We start from the raw sequence: 17,483 nt of genomic DNA, 5'->3' as shown, positions 1-17,483 counted from the left end.
GTGACCTTCTGCACACTACTAGCCCGAAGAAGAATTTTGTTAAATTGGAAAGAGCCACAACCTCCTGTATTTGGACTTTGGGTTAAGGATGTCTTATATTACATTCAACTGGAGAAGATCAGATAACCAACAAGAGGTTCAGTCCAAAAATTTTATAAAATCTGGAATTCCTTTATTACATTTTTTCAAGCGGTGGAAGCAAACCAAATAGCATGAAATGTAACGGGGGAATGACAAGTCTATGTGCTACATATGAATTGGTGGTATGGTTGTATTTCACTCCATTAATGTATCTTATTTCTGTGATTTAACTGTGCGGGTTTTTTTTTCCTTTTTCATTTTATTATTTATATATGCATATATACTATTATTTTATTTATTTATACCATTCTTATACCTGTCTGGCACGGGGTTATATGTTGCGGGGTTTGTTTAGGAAAAAAATAAAAATGTCTGAAAAATTTTGTGTGGCATTGTTGTAAAAATATTTCCAATAAATAAACTTTGTTTAAAAAAAAAAAAACATCTGGAAAATTTTAAATCACTGCAGTAAAATACACACACAAACAGAAGTAGCTGCTACTCACCATAACTTGCTGGGTCGTCAGGTCTTTTAGCTGAGGAAGGAGGAAAGTATTGCTGAATGCTGTCTGCAAGACCTCATTGCTGTGCAAACTACGTTAAGGCATCATGCTTCCACTTAATGGCAATTGAAGTATCAGTTTCTTTTAAGGACTTTCTTGATGCTGCTGTGCTCATAATTTGGCCACAACCTGTTACACAATAACACTTCTTGTCACCAACACCAAAGGTGCATGTGGCAGCTAAGCACTCAAGGTAATAAAGGATCTGATTTGCTACGCAAATCAAAGGTACATTTAAAAGACTGTAATAAAGTATATGGGAGTGGCTCTTGGGGGGGGGGAATTTGTTCATTGCCTAGAGGTGGGTGTCGAGGATCTCCCCCAGAAAATTTTGAAATTGGCGCAAACTGGTGCAATACATAAGCTAAATGAGAGATAGTTCTCAGTCCCATTTTCTTGCTTATTTTAGTCATAAAAACATGTTTTCACATATTGGCAAAATGATGGGCCTATAATACACAGTCTGTAACATGGATTTGAATACAGTATATTACCATTTCATAAAACCATGTATTTGTCTTGGACTGATGCAGCACAGTGGATTAGTGGTTAGCACTGTTGACTCATCGAGAAGGTTTGATTCCCACCTGTGGCTTTTCTGTGTGGAGTTTGCGCATTCTCCCCGTGTTTGCGTGGGATCCCTTTGGGTGCTTCGGCTTCCACCCACATCCAAAGACACGAAGGTTAGGTGGATTGGTAACTTTAAAATTGTCCGTAGGTGTGCGTGCGGGTGTGAATGTGTTCGTTTGTCTATATGTGGCCCTGTGACAGACTGGCGTCCTGTCCAGGGTGTACTCCGCCTTGCACTCTATGACTGCTGGGATAGGCTCCAGCCCCCCGCAACCCTTAATTGGACTAAACGGTTGAAGATGAGTGTGCATGAGTGAGTTACAGTTCTATCTCTACACTTTTCCAAACATTTGACTTAAGTTGTGCTTCTACAACAAAACTGACAGTGTTAACACAAATAAAAATAAAACCTGGCACAAGTAAGTTGCTCATAAGGGCAAGGGAAACAAATGTAAGTAGATTTTTGCCTGGCAGCCAATCTTGTTTTCACCAAAAGTTAAATTCTGAAATGAATAATGCACATTTGAGCAGCATTTGTCACCATCTATTGGGCGATGTGAGCGTTTCAGAGCTTCAAGTTAATTTCTGATTTGAAACCCAAAATTCAGTGTCAAGAAGAAAAAGCCATTTATATAAATGTCAAAAATGCATGATTTTGTTTTAATGTATGGCATGCAGAACTTTGACCTCCCAGTATTCATGTATAAAATTGCTGATTTTGAGAGTTTTACGGTTCTTGAGTTTGAAGATAAAGTTTCCTGGAAGGACGTACGGAAGGATGAAATTTCTCCTTACAAGCACAACTTACAGATGTGAACAAGTAAAGCTGTGTCTACCACTCAATAGTTGCCAATATCACTTTCAGTTCTCAAAAACACTGATTTTATTCTTAGTTACTTATATAAATGGGAAAGCAAATACAAGGGTAGGCTGAAAAGTTCTAAGGCTGACTATGATGCAGTTGTCGAATTGAACAAATTCAGGGTTATTTTTCTACATAGTCTCCCTGTAACTCCACACACTTCTTCCAGTGGTGCTTGAGTGCTTCGATTCCCTTGGCATAGAAGCTTTCATCTTGAGAGTCAAAATAGTCCTCAACGGCAGCCATCACCTCATCACTGCTCCGACAGTGCTTCCCAGCCAAGTTTTTGTCAGGTTTGGGAACAGATGAAAGTCCGTGTGTGCCAAGTCAGGGGAGTATGGTGGGTGATCTACCAGTTCGAATCCACACTCGTGGATAGTGGCCATGGCCACTGTTGACTTGTGAGCTGGGGCATTGTCTTGATGGAACAGCAACCCTTTCGTCAGCTTTCCTGGTCGCTTCTTTTTGATAGCCTCGCGTAACTGTCTCAGTAGGTTAGAATAGTACTGTCCATTTATGGTTTGTCCCTTTTCAAGATAGTCCACGAACACAATGCCCTTGGCATCCCAGAAAACTGAAACCATGACCTTCCCCGCACACGAAACGACCTTGGCCTTCTTTGGAGGTGGTGACCTTGGGTGTTTCCACTGCATTGATTGTTTTTTTTGTCTCTGGTTCAAAGTGGTGAACCCAACACTCATCCTGGGTAAGAAAACGTTCCATGTAATTGGTTGGATCCTCGTCAAATTGCTCCAAGTATGCCTTCGACATGACTAGCCTGGTGCGATTCTGATCAGGCGTCAGAACACGTGGCACCCACTGAGCTGACACCTTTGACATTCCAAGTTCTTCATGCAGAATGTGTTCAATTCTCTCACGGGATATTCCCACAGCATCTGCTAGCTGATTAATCATTGATCGTCTGTTGTCCATCACCATTTCATGAACAAGGTCAATGTTTTTCTGGGTTGTGGCTGTTGCAGGCCGCCCAGACCTTGGGTTGTCTTCAAGGCTCTCTCTGCCAGTCTTAAATTCAGCTGCCCACTTCTGCACTGTACATATGGAAGGAGCTTCATCCCCTAATGTAGCAACCATATCCGCATGAATGTCCTTGGGCTTTAACCCCTTCTTATGCAGGTACTTAATCACACCGCGATGCCAGATTTTGTCCATTTTTGCTGTTTACCATGCACATTCAAACTTGGCTATGAACCACAAACTACCTCACAACCTGGAAGAAAATAACACAGTCATCAGAAGAGTTTAACTTAATGCATGCCATTTTATTGAAATGGCATTTCTCCTTCTTGGGGAGCCTTAGAACTTTTCAGCCTACCCTCGTAACATGGATTTTCCTGCCCACTGCAGACATAAGCATTTCTGGACTACTTAAAATTTGTGACATGAGAAACATTTTTCACGTCAATATTTCACTTCTAAGAGCATGTTAAATGTTTAATTTTTAACATGAACATTTCATGTCCATGTAACAGAAGAAGCCATAAAATGCATATTTTGCATGATAAGTGAAAAGACTAACATATCTAGTTTGTATGTAGAGAGTTTTAAGTAAATTAATCCCACAGACAGATTTTAATAGATTTGTGTGAAATAACTTGGATCATGTCAACTGACAACGAATTCACAGAGAATATTGCTGCCTGTGCCGTCAACAGTACGATATAATAAGATGAACCCCTTGCTGGGGATGTTAGTTTTATAAATGATGTGTAAAAAGGTTGCCGTTTTGGTCCTTCTCTCTAACCAAGGCCACGTGAATTTATTCTTAATCGAAATGTCACACTTTAAATCATCTCACTACCTAACAAAGTTTCCATTCATGATTTGCTTTGCAGTTTCAACACAACAAGGTTGACATGGTTCTCTGTAAAATCTGGAACTACGTCTCTCATTGGGCGCTACCTGTATGATTGGTGGCTCTCGACAAATAGGATTGCGCTACACATTTATTTTTCAGGCTTGCATGTTTGGAATGAAGACATGAAAACGTGAGACTACGTATCCACCATGATGGTGTCTCATCTTAGAGGTTTCCACCTGATTTTATAAGCCATACATTGTTATGTGCCTGAAAGCCGAATTGGACCGCTCCAGAAAACAGCCATAATCAGGAAACTGTTGCCACAGACAAAAATAAAAATAAAAATAAAAGACTTCCAGGAATTCCTGGAATACGCACATCACTGCATTATGATCCTGGTCACTTTGTCTGGGTGCCCCCACCATTAGTTTTCGCTATACTGGGTCATATAAGACTCCTTGTTCAGTGAAAGCGTTTTTGTAACTGTGCACTGGGAGGATACAGCAGAACAGCTTTATGCAGCCCCACTGGACAGAGCAGATTTGGCTGAGCTGAACTCATGTTTGTATCTTTTGCGCTGGTCTTTCTGCTTAAATCATTTGAACAGTCATCCTGACAGGAAGTGGGACTAAAACCATTTTGCATGCCATCCTGCCCGCTCCTCCTTTCCATTAAAGTTTCCATGAAAGAGACACTGTCAGGGTCAAGGGTCACCATCGCTGCACTATCATCAGACAAACTGCAGAACGAAAGAAAGAAAGAAAGGACAACTCGCTCTAGGTTCATTCTGTATTAAAACAATCCAGGTCAATTACATTTTTCAAGTCAGTCCTCAAATTGTTTAAAACAAACAAACCAAATCAACCAGGCCCACCAAAGGTTGATCACTAAAAACATACAGATGAAGAGACAAGCTGCTGCATCACAGAGTTCACTGACAATGTGTACCTTCACTATGTTCAAAAATAAAAAAGAATAGGATCTTGGATTTCAGCTTACATGAATTTGGACTTAAGTTTACCTGATGAAGGCCTTGAGGCAGGTACAGGTGACTGCTTCTGGGATGTCAGGAAAAAACTGCAGGCAGAGCTGACACAAGTAGTAGTCATTCCTCTCCAGGGCTAACGGCATAAGTTCAGGACACACACTGATGGAGATCAAAGAGGTCAATCATTCTCACATGATCCAAGTCGTTCCTTTTCCTTTTGACCCAGTTCTCCCTTACTGACCTGTGACAGAGGCACTGTGAGCACACGAGCTGTGCCAGAGCTCTGGATGCATAGAAGCCTGGATCAGCCAGGCTCCGGGACACGAGGACTGAGGCGAGTTGGCCCACTGAGGACTGCAGATCCTGCAAATCTGTCTTTGACAGGAAATGTTCTACTGCTTTCAAGACCTCATCTACTGGTGCCGCCTGTATGGCCAAGTTAAAATATTTTGTAAACTCAAATTTTTTTCTGGATTCTGTACATTTCAACACCACAGAGACGATCAACAAATGGCAAAATGTTAAAGAATTTGAGCTGGGTCATGTTTTACCTTACTGAGGTCCAGAACTTGGTCTAATGTCACAGAAGCTACTGACTGGGTCCTTCGTGTTATTCTCTGTATGGGGGAGAGAGAGTGCACCATAAAGCATGTCATTGCTGAAAGACTACACTGGATTGTCACCGCCCTGGATGCCAACACATTTCAGTACATGTACAGTAAATTTCAGTAATGTTCAGTACATGTAATGTGCCTTTTTCCTCAAAATCAAATCCCTGTGACCTGGACTGCCCTTCGATTATTCCGTTAAAACTGGCCTAAACTGGTTCTACACCCTTCTAATAAACCCACACACAGATAGAAAACAATATCCCCCACATGTGGCTGTGCCATGTCATAATAAATACTATACTAGTAGAAGGACCTACACGGATCAAACATTTGTCAATTCAGTAATAAAGGCTAAAGCCATTACTAATGTGTGCAAGTACACCCACTCAATAATAATATTATATACTATACTCCATGGATGCCGCAAAAATGTCATGAGGATGCTACACTGTTATGATGTAACATAATTTATAAGGGTCCAATGTTTATCACATTACTGAATACCATAAAATCAATGTTTAAGATGCAGCAAAATGTACCAGTTGGTGTCAAATGAAATCAATATCCTATTCATTGGCTCTCATCTTCTGGTCTAATCAATGCAATAGTTGCAACAGGTGACCTATCTCCCCCCAAAACAAGAGTGCAGCATGCAGATGTACAGTGAAGATATTACATGCAACTATGGAGGCACGCCCCTCATAAAAATTAACCAACATACTGTCTTTCTGGACTCCACTGTTCTAGATGGCTGGAGATTCTCTCCGTGCAGAATATTACTCCAAGACGGTACAGTCAATGGCACTTTAGGCTCTGCAGCAATTAGGAGGGAAAAAAAAAAAAAAATCAAAACAGCACTTACCGCATTTGTACAATTATTAATGTCAAAGCAGTAGTAATAACTAATTACGGTGGGTAAAAAGTATCGAACACATTACCATTTTTCCTCATTAAATATATTTGTAAAGGTGCTGTTGAATGAAATCTTCCCCAGGTATCGGTAACAACCCAAGTAATGCAATGATAAAAAGAAACCAAAAACACATACAGCAAGTACAGAAATTAAGTTATGTGTCATAAAATGAAATGACAGGGAAAAATATTGAACAAACTGACTGAAATTTATTTAATACTTCGTATAAAAGCCTTTGCTGGCTTCAAGATGCCTTATTCATGGAGAAACTAGTTGCATGCATTGGTCAAATGTGATTTTGGTCCATTCTTCGACACAGTCTTGAAATATTTAAGGTTCCGTGGACCTTTAGTTCTTTCCACAGATTTTCTGTTGGATTCAAGTCAGGTTGATTGGCTGGGCCATTCTAGCAGCTTTATTTTCATTCTCTGAAACCACCAGAGTTTCCCTGGCTGTGTGTCTGGGATCACCATCTTGCTGAAATGTCCACCCTCATTTCATCTTCATCACCCTGGTCGATTTTTACATTCATCCTTCCTTCAATTATATAAAGTTTTTCAGTGGAAAAAAAACTGCTGAAAAGCACCATGATGATCCAACCTCTAAACTTCACTAATGGTATGGTGTTTTTGGAGTGATATGCAGTGCCATTCATGGTGTGTATTATGGCATCTAGGGATGCACAGATCCACATTTTTTCACTTCCAATCCAATCCCAATACCTGAATTTGGATATCCGCCGATACCAATACTATTCCAATCCCAGAGCTCTGTTTGCTTTAATGTTATCATCATCATCATCATTACTGTTGATTTTATAAGGGATATTTTGTATCCCAGTTATACAGATTCATGATGAAGTGGTATAGAGGAGAATTTTATTAAAAAGAAGACCTGAAAGTTCAGCTACAATTTGCCAGAAGATACATCTGAGATGCAAGCCTAGATTTGATGTTTTGGTGAAAGAAAATCCCCTCTATACCACTTCATCATGAAGCTGTATAATTGGGGATAAAAAAAAAAAATGCAAAACATGCACTATGCACAATTTCTCCAATCACAGCCACAGAAGCCTATATGTAACTTCTGGGCTTTCCTCACTCTTCTCTTTCTTGCGCAGCCACTCAGTTTTTGAGAACTGTCTATTCCATACAGATTTACCAGAGTGCCATACCATTTGTATTTCTTCCTAATAGGGCAGCACAGTCTCATGTGAACCCTGCATGATATCGTAGGATTTGACCACTTATGGGGACAGCCGCTCCCATTGAGCAATATACACACCCCATAACTTCACATGGGAAAACGGTATACTGTTTAGTTTTCGGCTGCAATTACCTAAGCAGTCGCGAAAAGTGAAGTTTTTTCAGTTCCCAGTGGAGAAGGGAAGACAACGCAAATGGGAGACGTTGTGCCGGTAAGTGTTAACCTACACAGCAAACCAGAGTAGCTACGTTCTCTTGCCTGCACAATCGCTTCGACGCATTTGAGCTACGGTGCCGCAAACCGAACAGCCCTCCTAAAAATTGGTCCACCCTGCCTTCCCTGCTCATGCGTCATTTTTATACCATAGCAGCACGTCTGAGCCGGACTCTCTACACCCAAAGGGATCAAAGGGATTATTAATCAGATGACAAGGTAAAACCTCTTAAATCATTCTAAAGTCAGTTTGAAGCAAAAATGAGGCAGTTTAAGCAGAAACAAGGCAATAATTGGTGACTTGTTAGTGATGTTCTGAAATGATGGAGGCGCCGCAGCAGCTGCCGTGGTGCTCTGATCAGTCCACCGTCTTTATTATGAATTAATACTGAATTTATGTGTAAAGTTTGCAAACATTGCATGTTGCTGTCTTGCTTTGCGGTGTTTGTCATGTAAAATATTTACACACAGTGGACATGTGAGGAAAAGTTGGTTAGCCACAGTGCTGCTAAATGCTTGCCTGCTAGCTGGCTGTAAACTGTGGGATTTCCTGAGTGGAGGCAGGTCTCATTACTCCGTGTCTCATTGAGACGCGCCGCTGTTCAAGAAATCCATTCCGCATTTTGCAGCCAGCAGGGAATTACTTGTGAAGACATTTCAGCAGACAACAGACAGACACAGACCCAGATATGGCTCCTGGATCGGAAATCTCTGCAGGTTGGACAGGAAATTTCCGATCCATGAATTACTTTGGTATTGGAACCAGATACCGATACTGGATCGGATCTGCGCCATCTCTAATGGCATTCAGAGTTCAATTTTGGTTTCATCTGACAAAACTATGCTCTCCCAGTACTTCACAGGCTTGTCCAAATGTTGTGCTGCAAATTATAAACATGCTTCAACATGCTTTTTCTTCAGCAATGGAGTCTTGCATGGTGAGCGTGCATACAGGTTATGACGGTTGAGTGCATTAACTAAACTTATTTTTATATGGCTCATCAATTAAACCTAGTCCAGAATTGCTGTGTAGTAAAAAGTAATACAAATTTAAACATTTTAGTTGTTAATAATAATAAAGTAAGTCCCTTCAGCTGCTCCCTTGTTTTCACTCGGTGTCGTCACAGCAGAGCTGAGGTGGAGACGCATGTTGTACTGGTAGGTTTTACGCCAGATGCAACTCCACATTACATGGGGAAATGTGAGAGTGGTGGGGTTTGAACCAGGAACCTTCAGCACTGATGCTAAGAAGACTAGCTACATTTACACCACCCCTGCATTAACAATAAATGTTATTACTGTTAAGTAGTAGTAATATGAAAAAAGTCTTCAAAAGTGGACCTTTGATCAATTTAATCAAGGGGTGTTGTGGAGGGCAGGTCCCCTCTAACACTATCTTTCCATCTGGATATACCGCTGGTTTTCAGCCTGAGCAGGAACGATCAAGAATTTTGGTATTTATGTGGAAAGCACGACTTGATTGAGATGTAAGAAGGTTTTAGGAGTGCATTTTACCATACGTAATCCTCAGAAAGAGATTTTAGGCGTCTTTTGGGGGGGGGATTGGGGTTTGTTGTTATGCATCGTGGGTCTACAGCTATGTTTTTAGTTTAAGCACAGCAAAGACGCTCACAAAGACTAACAGAAAAGGAAAGCAAAAAATGTAGTTGTAAAACTCTGCACTCTGCTCACTGTGTCAGTCATCACCACGCTGCGAGACACTCAACGCACCTCTCCCCTCCTCTTGCAGCAGAGTGCAGACAGAATACAGAGAAACAGAAAGAAACACTGCCAAAAGGAGAAAACAACAACAACAAAAAAACCCAAAACCATTATTCTTAAAAATCGATTTTTGAACGCTGTGACCTAGGGATGCACCAATCCACAATTTTTCCACTTTCGATCCAATTCCAAAACCTGAATTTGGGTATCTGCTAATACAGATACCTTTCTGATCCGATACCAGTTTACTTTAATAATAACCAGTTTGCTTTAATAATATTGATTTTATGAGGATTTTCTTAAAAAGGAGACTAGAAAGTTCATCTACAATTTGCCAGAAGGTGCACCTAAGATGAAAGCCTCGATTTGATGTTTTGGTCAAAGAATTAAGTACTTTTATTTTTTTATAGCCCCACTTTTATAGACTTAAAGAAAAAAGACAGCACTCTGTCTTTCTCCCTCTCTGTCTCTCTCTTCCTCTCTGGCTCTCTCTCCTCGATTTTCAATATAATGGAGCTTTATTGACACAGGAAACATGTTTAAGCAAGTGTTAAGAGTAAAAATTAAAAGTTCTCTCTCTCCCATTGGCTCTCGTTTGCGCTCTCTTGCCATCTCGCTTGCTTTCCATCTCTCTTTCACCTGCTGGTTTCATGCTCCGCAAACTTCGAACGTTTTAGAAACACGAAGCCTTTCAACTGTAAAACCGTAAATTTCTAAATGTATCATCATCAACGCTCACGCGCACGACCTTAATGGAGATTTTGACTGTCACTGAGCTGGCGTTTCACACCCTGTGGACGCTGAAGTGGCTAACTTTTCAGCACACATTTTCAGGAACAATTCAGTTAATTTTTCGGAAAATCCGTGCTCGACAAACAATTTGAACCCAAGAGCCGGGCAGAAATTTGCCGCTACCTGCAGCTAGAACACTGCAGAAGAGAGCTCTCTCTCAAACAGCTCGGCTTCAGAAAACTCCCCTCCTCACGCTCTGGAGCAAACAAAGCAACCAGTGGTGGGCACACTTCCAATAATCCGATAATTATCGAAGATAATGTTTTCATTATCGGATTATCTTTTTAGATAACTTTAAAAACCATTATCGGACTAATTATCTTCCGATAATTGTCATCCGATAACTTTTAGACCGATAATGTAGTAAACCAAGCTGAACAGCAGCAAACATTTTTAAAATTTAAAATCAGTTGACACCTACCTGTTAAAAGTTTCCTAAGAGATGTATAGTTCTACCCTCTGCAAACAGAAGAGACCTGCTTTCAGAAGAAACCACTTTATCCTCTGCAGGCAAAGGAGAACTGGCCACAAAAAAAAAAAAAAAATTTTCTTTAACACCATACTGATACACTGGCAATATCACCCAAGTCATCCAGAGGCATACATTTTTAACTTATGGTTCAAATTTTAACCAAACTAATTTTGGACAAATTATTTAAAAATTACTGTCAAGTCTGAAGTTTTATAAAGTGAAAATATCATATGTATGTTTTAGTTTTAAAGTAATGTGCTAATTTTTTAGGTTTTGTGAGCACATGCTGTGCCCAGCAGTGCATTATGGGTAGGATAGTGTAATCTCAGTATGTTCACGACAGGACAAATGCATTTCAGACACTCTGTTCAGGCTCCACGGACAGCAGCATTAAACTCTAGTGCCTAAAACTCTTGTGAATATATTCTCTGGGTTTATAGAGATTACTGTATTTGCGTTTGTTAAATTCCACGCATCTTAAATGCAGCAGACACGGATTATCTGGAATTTTGTTTTGGCAAGTTTTCAAGGCTTCTACTGCCATCTACTGGCCAGTAGTGTTCATGGCAGTATTCGCCCTAAGTACTAAGCGTCTGGGCACCAGTAGATGGCAGTGTTCTATTTACTTTGACCCCGGTTATATCAGATGGTTGTCAAATCAACTTTTTGGCTTTGCAAATGGATTTTTTTTTTTTTTTTTTTACAAATCAAGTTTAAAAACAAAAACAACAACAACAAAAAAAAACATTACAAGACAGCTCTGCGGTGTTTGCACATGCACAGTGCAAGCGGTTGGATGCTTGTAGCTCTTCAGGAGCCAGACCAGAATAATATCAAACAGGTTTGATTTTCATTCGACCATACGATCGGCGATCAGGAGGTGGTCGCGAGATGTTAAACGCAGCTTGTTACTCCATGTACACTACACGATGCAGGATGCGCGATTAACATGAAACTCGGTCCAAAAAATTCTCGCACGAATGAAAAATCATCTGAAAAAGGGCCAAAACTCGCACAGTGTAAAGCCAACATTTATGTGTCAAGACAATATTGAGTGCACATTTTACAACATCAATCAGTGTTTAGCAGAGGCACGTTTACCCAGAATCCTTTGCAATCTGTCTGTGTTTGTTACAAAACCTCAGAATTAGTGCATTATTCAACATTAAAAGATATATGTTATATTTTAACTTTGTACAAATGACAAAATTATTGGAGCTATTCTATCAGTATTCACACAAAACCATAAGTCATAAGTCAGTATGACTATTTTTCAAGACCTCGGCCTGACCGGAGCATTGTGAGTGGTAGAGAGCTGGATTTGTGGCTGCTTTCAGGGTGCTTCTGTGCTGTAGTCGTGTAGCTTCCAGCAGGGGGCAGCATGTTCAAACATAGAAGTGCTGGCACATTGTTTGGGTCTTTTGTCGCTTTTGATGCTTCCAAAAGCGATCGTGGTATTAAAACTCAAATTCAGCTTGTTAGTAGTTGCAAATGACCAGAGACAATACTGGAATTTATCGGTTATCTGTAACTTCCGATATATTTTTAGGTGGCTTATTGGTTTATCTTTATCAAAGATAACTTTTCAGTTATCTGATTATCAAAGTTAATTTTTTGGTTATCTGTGCCCACCACTGGTCGCAACCTTATATTGTCAATGGGGTAAATTTTATATCTTGCATCCAGCTTAGATTTTTCGTCAGGACAGCAACCCAACTGATGGAAATCCATCGTAGCAACGACATATTTAATACCGGAACGTCTTTCTGAAATGGTACTTGGTTCTTGGATAACTCTTCTGATCATTTTTTTTTTCCAGTCCTATGTCAGAAATCCTGCGAGAAGCAGCTTGTTTATAGGGAAATGATACTTTCCACTTTCAGATTATGACCCCACAGCACTCACTAAAACATTCAGGAGTTTAGAAATCCTTCTGTAACTAATGCCATCAGTATGTTTTGTAACAATAAGGTTGTGAAGATCTTGAGAGAGCTCTTTGCCTTTAACCATCACAAGATGTTTCTTGTGTGACACTTTAATTCAATCAATTCAATCAATTTTTTTTTATATAGCACCAAATCACAACAAACAGTTGCCCCAAGGCGCTTTATATTGTAAGGCAAGGCCATACAATAATTATGTAAAACCCCAACGGTCAAAACGACCCCCTGTGAGCAAGCACTTGGCTACAGTGGGAAGGAAAAACTCCCTTTTAACAGGAAGAAACCTCCAGCAGAACCAGGCTCAGGGAGGGGCAGTCTTCTGCTGGGACTGGTTGGGGCTGAGGGAGAGAACCAGGAAAAAGACATGCTGTGGAGGGGAGCAGAGATCGATCACTAATGATTAAATGCAGAGTGGTGCATACAGAGCAAAAAGAGAAAGAAACAGTGCATCATGGGAACCCCCCAGCAGTCTACGTCTATAGCAGCATAACTAAGGGATGGTTCAGGGTCACCTGATCCAGCCCTAACTATAAGCTTTAGCAAAAAGGAAAGTTTTAAGCCTAATCTTAAAAGTAGAGAGGGTGTCTGTCTCCCTGATCTGAATTGGGCGCTGGTTCCACAGGAGAGGAGCCTGAAAGCTGAAGGCTCTGCCTCCCATTCTACTCTTACAAACCCTAGGAACTACAAGTAAGCCTGCAGTCTGAGAGCGAAGCGCTCTATTGGGGTGATATGGTACTACGAGGTCCCTAAGATAAGATGGGACCTGATTATTCAAACCTTATAAGTAAGAAGAAGAATTTTAAATTCTATTCTAGAATTAACAGGAAGCCAATGAAGAGAGGCCAATATGGGTGAGATATGCTCTCTCCTTCTAGTCCCCGTCAGTACTCTAGCTGCAGCATTTTGAATTAACTGAAGGCTTTTTAGGGAACTTTTAGGACAACCTGATAATAATGAATTACAATAGTCCAGCCTAGAGGAAATAAATGCATGAATTAGTTTTTCAGCATCACTCTGAGACAAGACCTTTCTGATTTTAGAGATATTGCGTAAATGCAAAAAGCAGTCCTACATATTGTTTAATATGCGCTTTGAATGACATATCCTGATCAAAAATGACTCCAAGATTTCTCACAGTATTACTAGAGGTCAGGGTAATGCCATCCAGAGTAAGGATCTGGTTAGACACCATGTTTCTAAGATTTGTGGGGCCAAGTACAATAACTTCAGTTTTATCTGAGTTTAAAAGCAGGAAATTAGAGGTCATCCATGTCTTTATGTCTGTAAGACAATCCTGCAGTTTAGCTAATTGGTGTGTGTCCTCTGGCTTCATGGATAGATAAAGCTGGGTATCATCTGCGTAACAATGAAAATTTAAGCAATACCGTCTAATAATACTGCCTAAGGGAAGCATGTATAAAGTGAATAAAATTGGTCCTAGCACAGAACCTTGTGGAACTCCATAATTAACTTTAGTCTGTGAAGAAGATTCCCCATTTACATGAACAAATTGTAATCTATTAGACAAATATGATTCAAACCACCGCAGCGCAGTGCCTTTAATACCTATGGCATGCTCTAATCTCTGTAATAAAATTTTATGGTCAACAGTATCAAAAGCATCAACTTACGGGTTATCTGCTTTAAGCTACGAGTTTGAGTTATACCACGGAGTCAGACACTTCTGATTTAAAGCTCTCTTTTTCAGAGGAGCTACAGCATCCAAAGTTGTCTTCAATGAGGATGTAAAACTATTGACGAGATACTCTATCTCCCTTACAGAGTTTAGGTAGCTACTCTGCACTGTGTTGGTATATGGCATTAGAGAACATAAAGAAGGAATCATATCCTTAAACCTAGTTACAGCGCTTTCTGAAAGAATTCTAGTGTAATGAAACTTATTCCCCACTGCTGGGTAGTCCATCAGAGTAAATGTAAATGTTATTAAGAAATGATCAGACAGAAGGGAGTTTTCAGGGAATACTGTTAAGTCTTCTATTTCCATACCATAAGTCAGAACAAGATCTAAGATATGATTAAAGTGGTGGGTGGACTCATTTACTTTTTGAGCAAAGCCAATAGAGTCTAATAATAGATTAAATGTAGTGTTGAGGCTGTCATTCTCAGCATCTGTGTGGATGTTAAAATCGCCCACTATAATTATCTTATCTGAGCTAAGCACTAAGTCAGACAAAAGGTCTGAAAATTCACAGAGAAACTCACAGTAACGACCAGGTGGACGATAGATAATAACAAATAAAACTGGTTTTTGGGACTTCCAATTTGGATGGACAAGACTAAGAGATAAGCTTTCAAATGAATTAAAGCTCTGTCTGGGTTTTGGATTAATTAATAAGCTGGAATGGAAGATTGCTGCTAATCCTCCACCCCGGCCCGTGCTACGAGCATTCTGACAGTTAGTGTGACTCGGGGGTGTTGACTCATTTAAATTAACATATTCATCCTGCTGTAACCAGGTTTCTGTTAGGCAGAATAAATCAATATGTTGATCAATTATTATATAATTTACCAACAGGGACTTAGAAGAGAGAGACCTAATGTTTAATAGACCACATTTAACTGTTTTAGTCTGTGGTGCAGTTGAAGGTGCTATATTATTTTTTCTTTTTGAATTTTTATGCTTAAATAGATTTTTGCTGGTTATTGGTAGTCTGGGAGCAGACACCGTCTCTACGGGGATGGGGTAATGAGGGGATGGCAGGGGGAGAGAAGCTGCAGAGAGGTGTGTAAGACTACAACTCTGCTTCCTGGTCCCAACCCTGGATAGTCACGGTTTGGAGGATTTAAGAAAATTGACCAGATTTCTAGAAATGAGAGCTGCTCCATCCAAAGTGGGATGGATGCCGTCTCTCCTAACAAGACCAGGTTTTCCCCAGAAGCTTTGCCAATTATCTATGAAGCCCACCTCATTTTTTGGACACCACTCAGACAGCCAGCAATTCAAGGAGAACATGCGGCTAAACATGTCACTCCCGGTCCGATTGGGGAGGGGCCCAGAGAAAACTTTGGTAATGAGACATCTTTTTACAGGACATCAGTTGGGATTGAACTACCTGATATTAATTTGCACTGACAAGTTGCAGGACTGCTTTCTAATTACTGACAGATTTCAGCTGGTGTCTTGTCTTTTTATGCCTTTTTGCACCTCCACTTCAGGTGTTCAATACTTTTTCCTGTGTCATTTCACATTATTCCACATAACTTAATTTATGTACTTATTTGGTCTGCTTTCTTTGCGTATGTGGATTACTTGGATTGTTACCGACATCTGGTGAAAATTTCACATCAACAGCATGTTTAGAAATATACTTACTGACGTGTTCTTACTTACTTATTTTACCCACTGTACATAATTGTGCACATTACACATTATTACTACAGCACAAGCCTTGTCTTGTATGTAAATTTCTAGATTCCTCTTATTAAATTGTGCATTCTCACCTTTAGTCCTGGCCTGCCTTAATTTCCCCAAAGCTGAGGCTAGGGACGACTTGGAACATTCATACGGAATAACTGATAAGGTTTTCCCATGTGGAATAAATAACTTGTTGGAATACATCCACAGCTACCACAAGAAGAAAGTGGGAAAAAAAAAAAAATATTAAAAAGGACAGCATACATTGTTCCAGAAAATACAGACAGCAAGAGTTGTTGCTTGGTGTTTGTAACTGTAAACTGCTATCAAGTTGTGAGGAGGGACTGAGAGCCCTGTCACAGTGGAGAGCAGATAGGAGGCTCTACCAAAGCCATACATTCCTCCTTCAGCACAGAGCAGCTGGAAGGAGAGGGAACTTTGGTGTGTAGTGGGCATTTAGGTCTACATCCACCCACATTGGGTCACATGGACATGGCTTGTTTTTCCTGTATTATGACCACAACAACTCCCCTACTAAAAATCAGTAAAGCCAAGTTTAATTTACTGATCAAATGAAACCAGAGAAAGTCATCTTACTTCACATTCAATAATCCAATGCATTCCTACCTGACCATACATTTTTCCAGCCATCTCTTTTCCTGCCTGGACTGTTTGAAAATTGGTATTCCAAATGCAGAGGAAGTCTGGAAAAAAAGAAGCATTCAGGATACATCAGATAATGGACTTTGCTAAAAGCCATCATTCCAATGCATTTTTTCCCCTTTTCATAAAACTGTGAGGAATTTATACACCAAACAGGGACTTCAGTGTTTACTCAGGTTAAGCACAAAAATTAAAAGTGAAAGGCATCAGAAGGTTGATGCATTTTTTTTTTTTCGCACGCCTGTCGATTGCGTCATTTGCTGGTAAGCAGCCTTTGTGTGAGGTTGTGTGTTGTGCTCTCGGTGGATTTTCATTGCAAGGAAAATGGCGGAACGACTGCAGCAGCGCTACTGAATCAAATTTTGCCAGAAGCTGGGCAACAGCCAGGTGGAAGCCATTCGGAAGATTCAGAAGGCTTCCGGTGGCTTTTCAGTCGTGCGACTATCCGAGAAATTGTGGAAGAGGTGGGCATCATTTTTCGGAGTCCAGCATGTCCTGAAGGCTTCAACACGGAGGTGCTTTTGCTCCGCCGTCAGCAGCTTCGGCATGAATTTCACCGCCACTCTTTTCATGGCCAAATCTTCTGTCACAGTGGAATGTGCCGAAAAAGTGCTGATGTCCACCTCTTCCACAATTTCTCGGATAGTCACACGACGGTCACGCATCACCACAGCGTTCACTTTGGA

At 40.4% G+C, this 17,483-nt stretch overlaps 1 protein-coding gene across 1 annotated transcript in view; it reads right to left on the bottom strand.

Annotated features, from left to right (window-relative positions):
* The window catches only part of nol11 (nucleolar protein 11), a 59,808-nt gene that overhangs the window by 22,129 nt on the left and 20,196 nt on the right, over positions 1–17,483 (bottom strand). Inside the window, exons 8-15 of the mRNA XM_034188834.1 lie at positions 16,762–16,838; positions 16,221–16,344; positions 6,219–6,310; positions 5,438–5,503; positions 5,128–5,312; positions 4,920–5,045; positions 4,401–4,637; positions 588–666 (exon numbers count right to left, since the gene is read on the bottom strand). Coding sequence (XP_034044725.1) covers positions 588–666; positions 4,401–4,637; positions 4,920–5,045; positions 5,128–5,312; positions 5,438–5,503; positions 6,219–6,310; positions 16,221–16,344; positions 16,762–16,838 — 986 coding nt within the window. The remainder of the gene's footprint in view (positions 1–587; positions 667–4,400; positions 4,638–4,919; positions 5,046–5,127; positions 5,313–5,437; positions 5,504–6,218; positions 6,311–16,220; positions 16,345–16,761; positions 16,839–17,483) is intronic.

This window comes from Thalassophryne amazonica, chromosome 15, assembly GCF_902500255.1.
Source record: "Thalassophryne amazonica chromosome 15, fThaAma1.1, whole genome shotgun sequence".
Lineage (NCBI taxonomy): Eukaryota > Metazoa > Chordata > Actinopteri > Batrachoidiformes > Batrachoididae > Thalassophryne > Thalassophryne amazonica.
The sequence above is the reverse complement of the archived record's forward strand: the minus strand, read 5'-3'. Positions and strand labels throughout refer to the sequence as shown.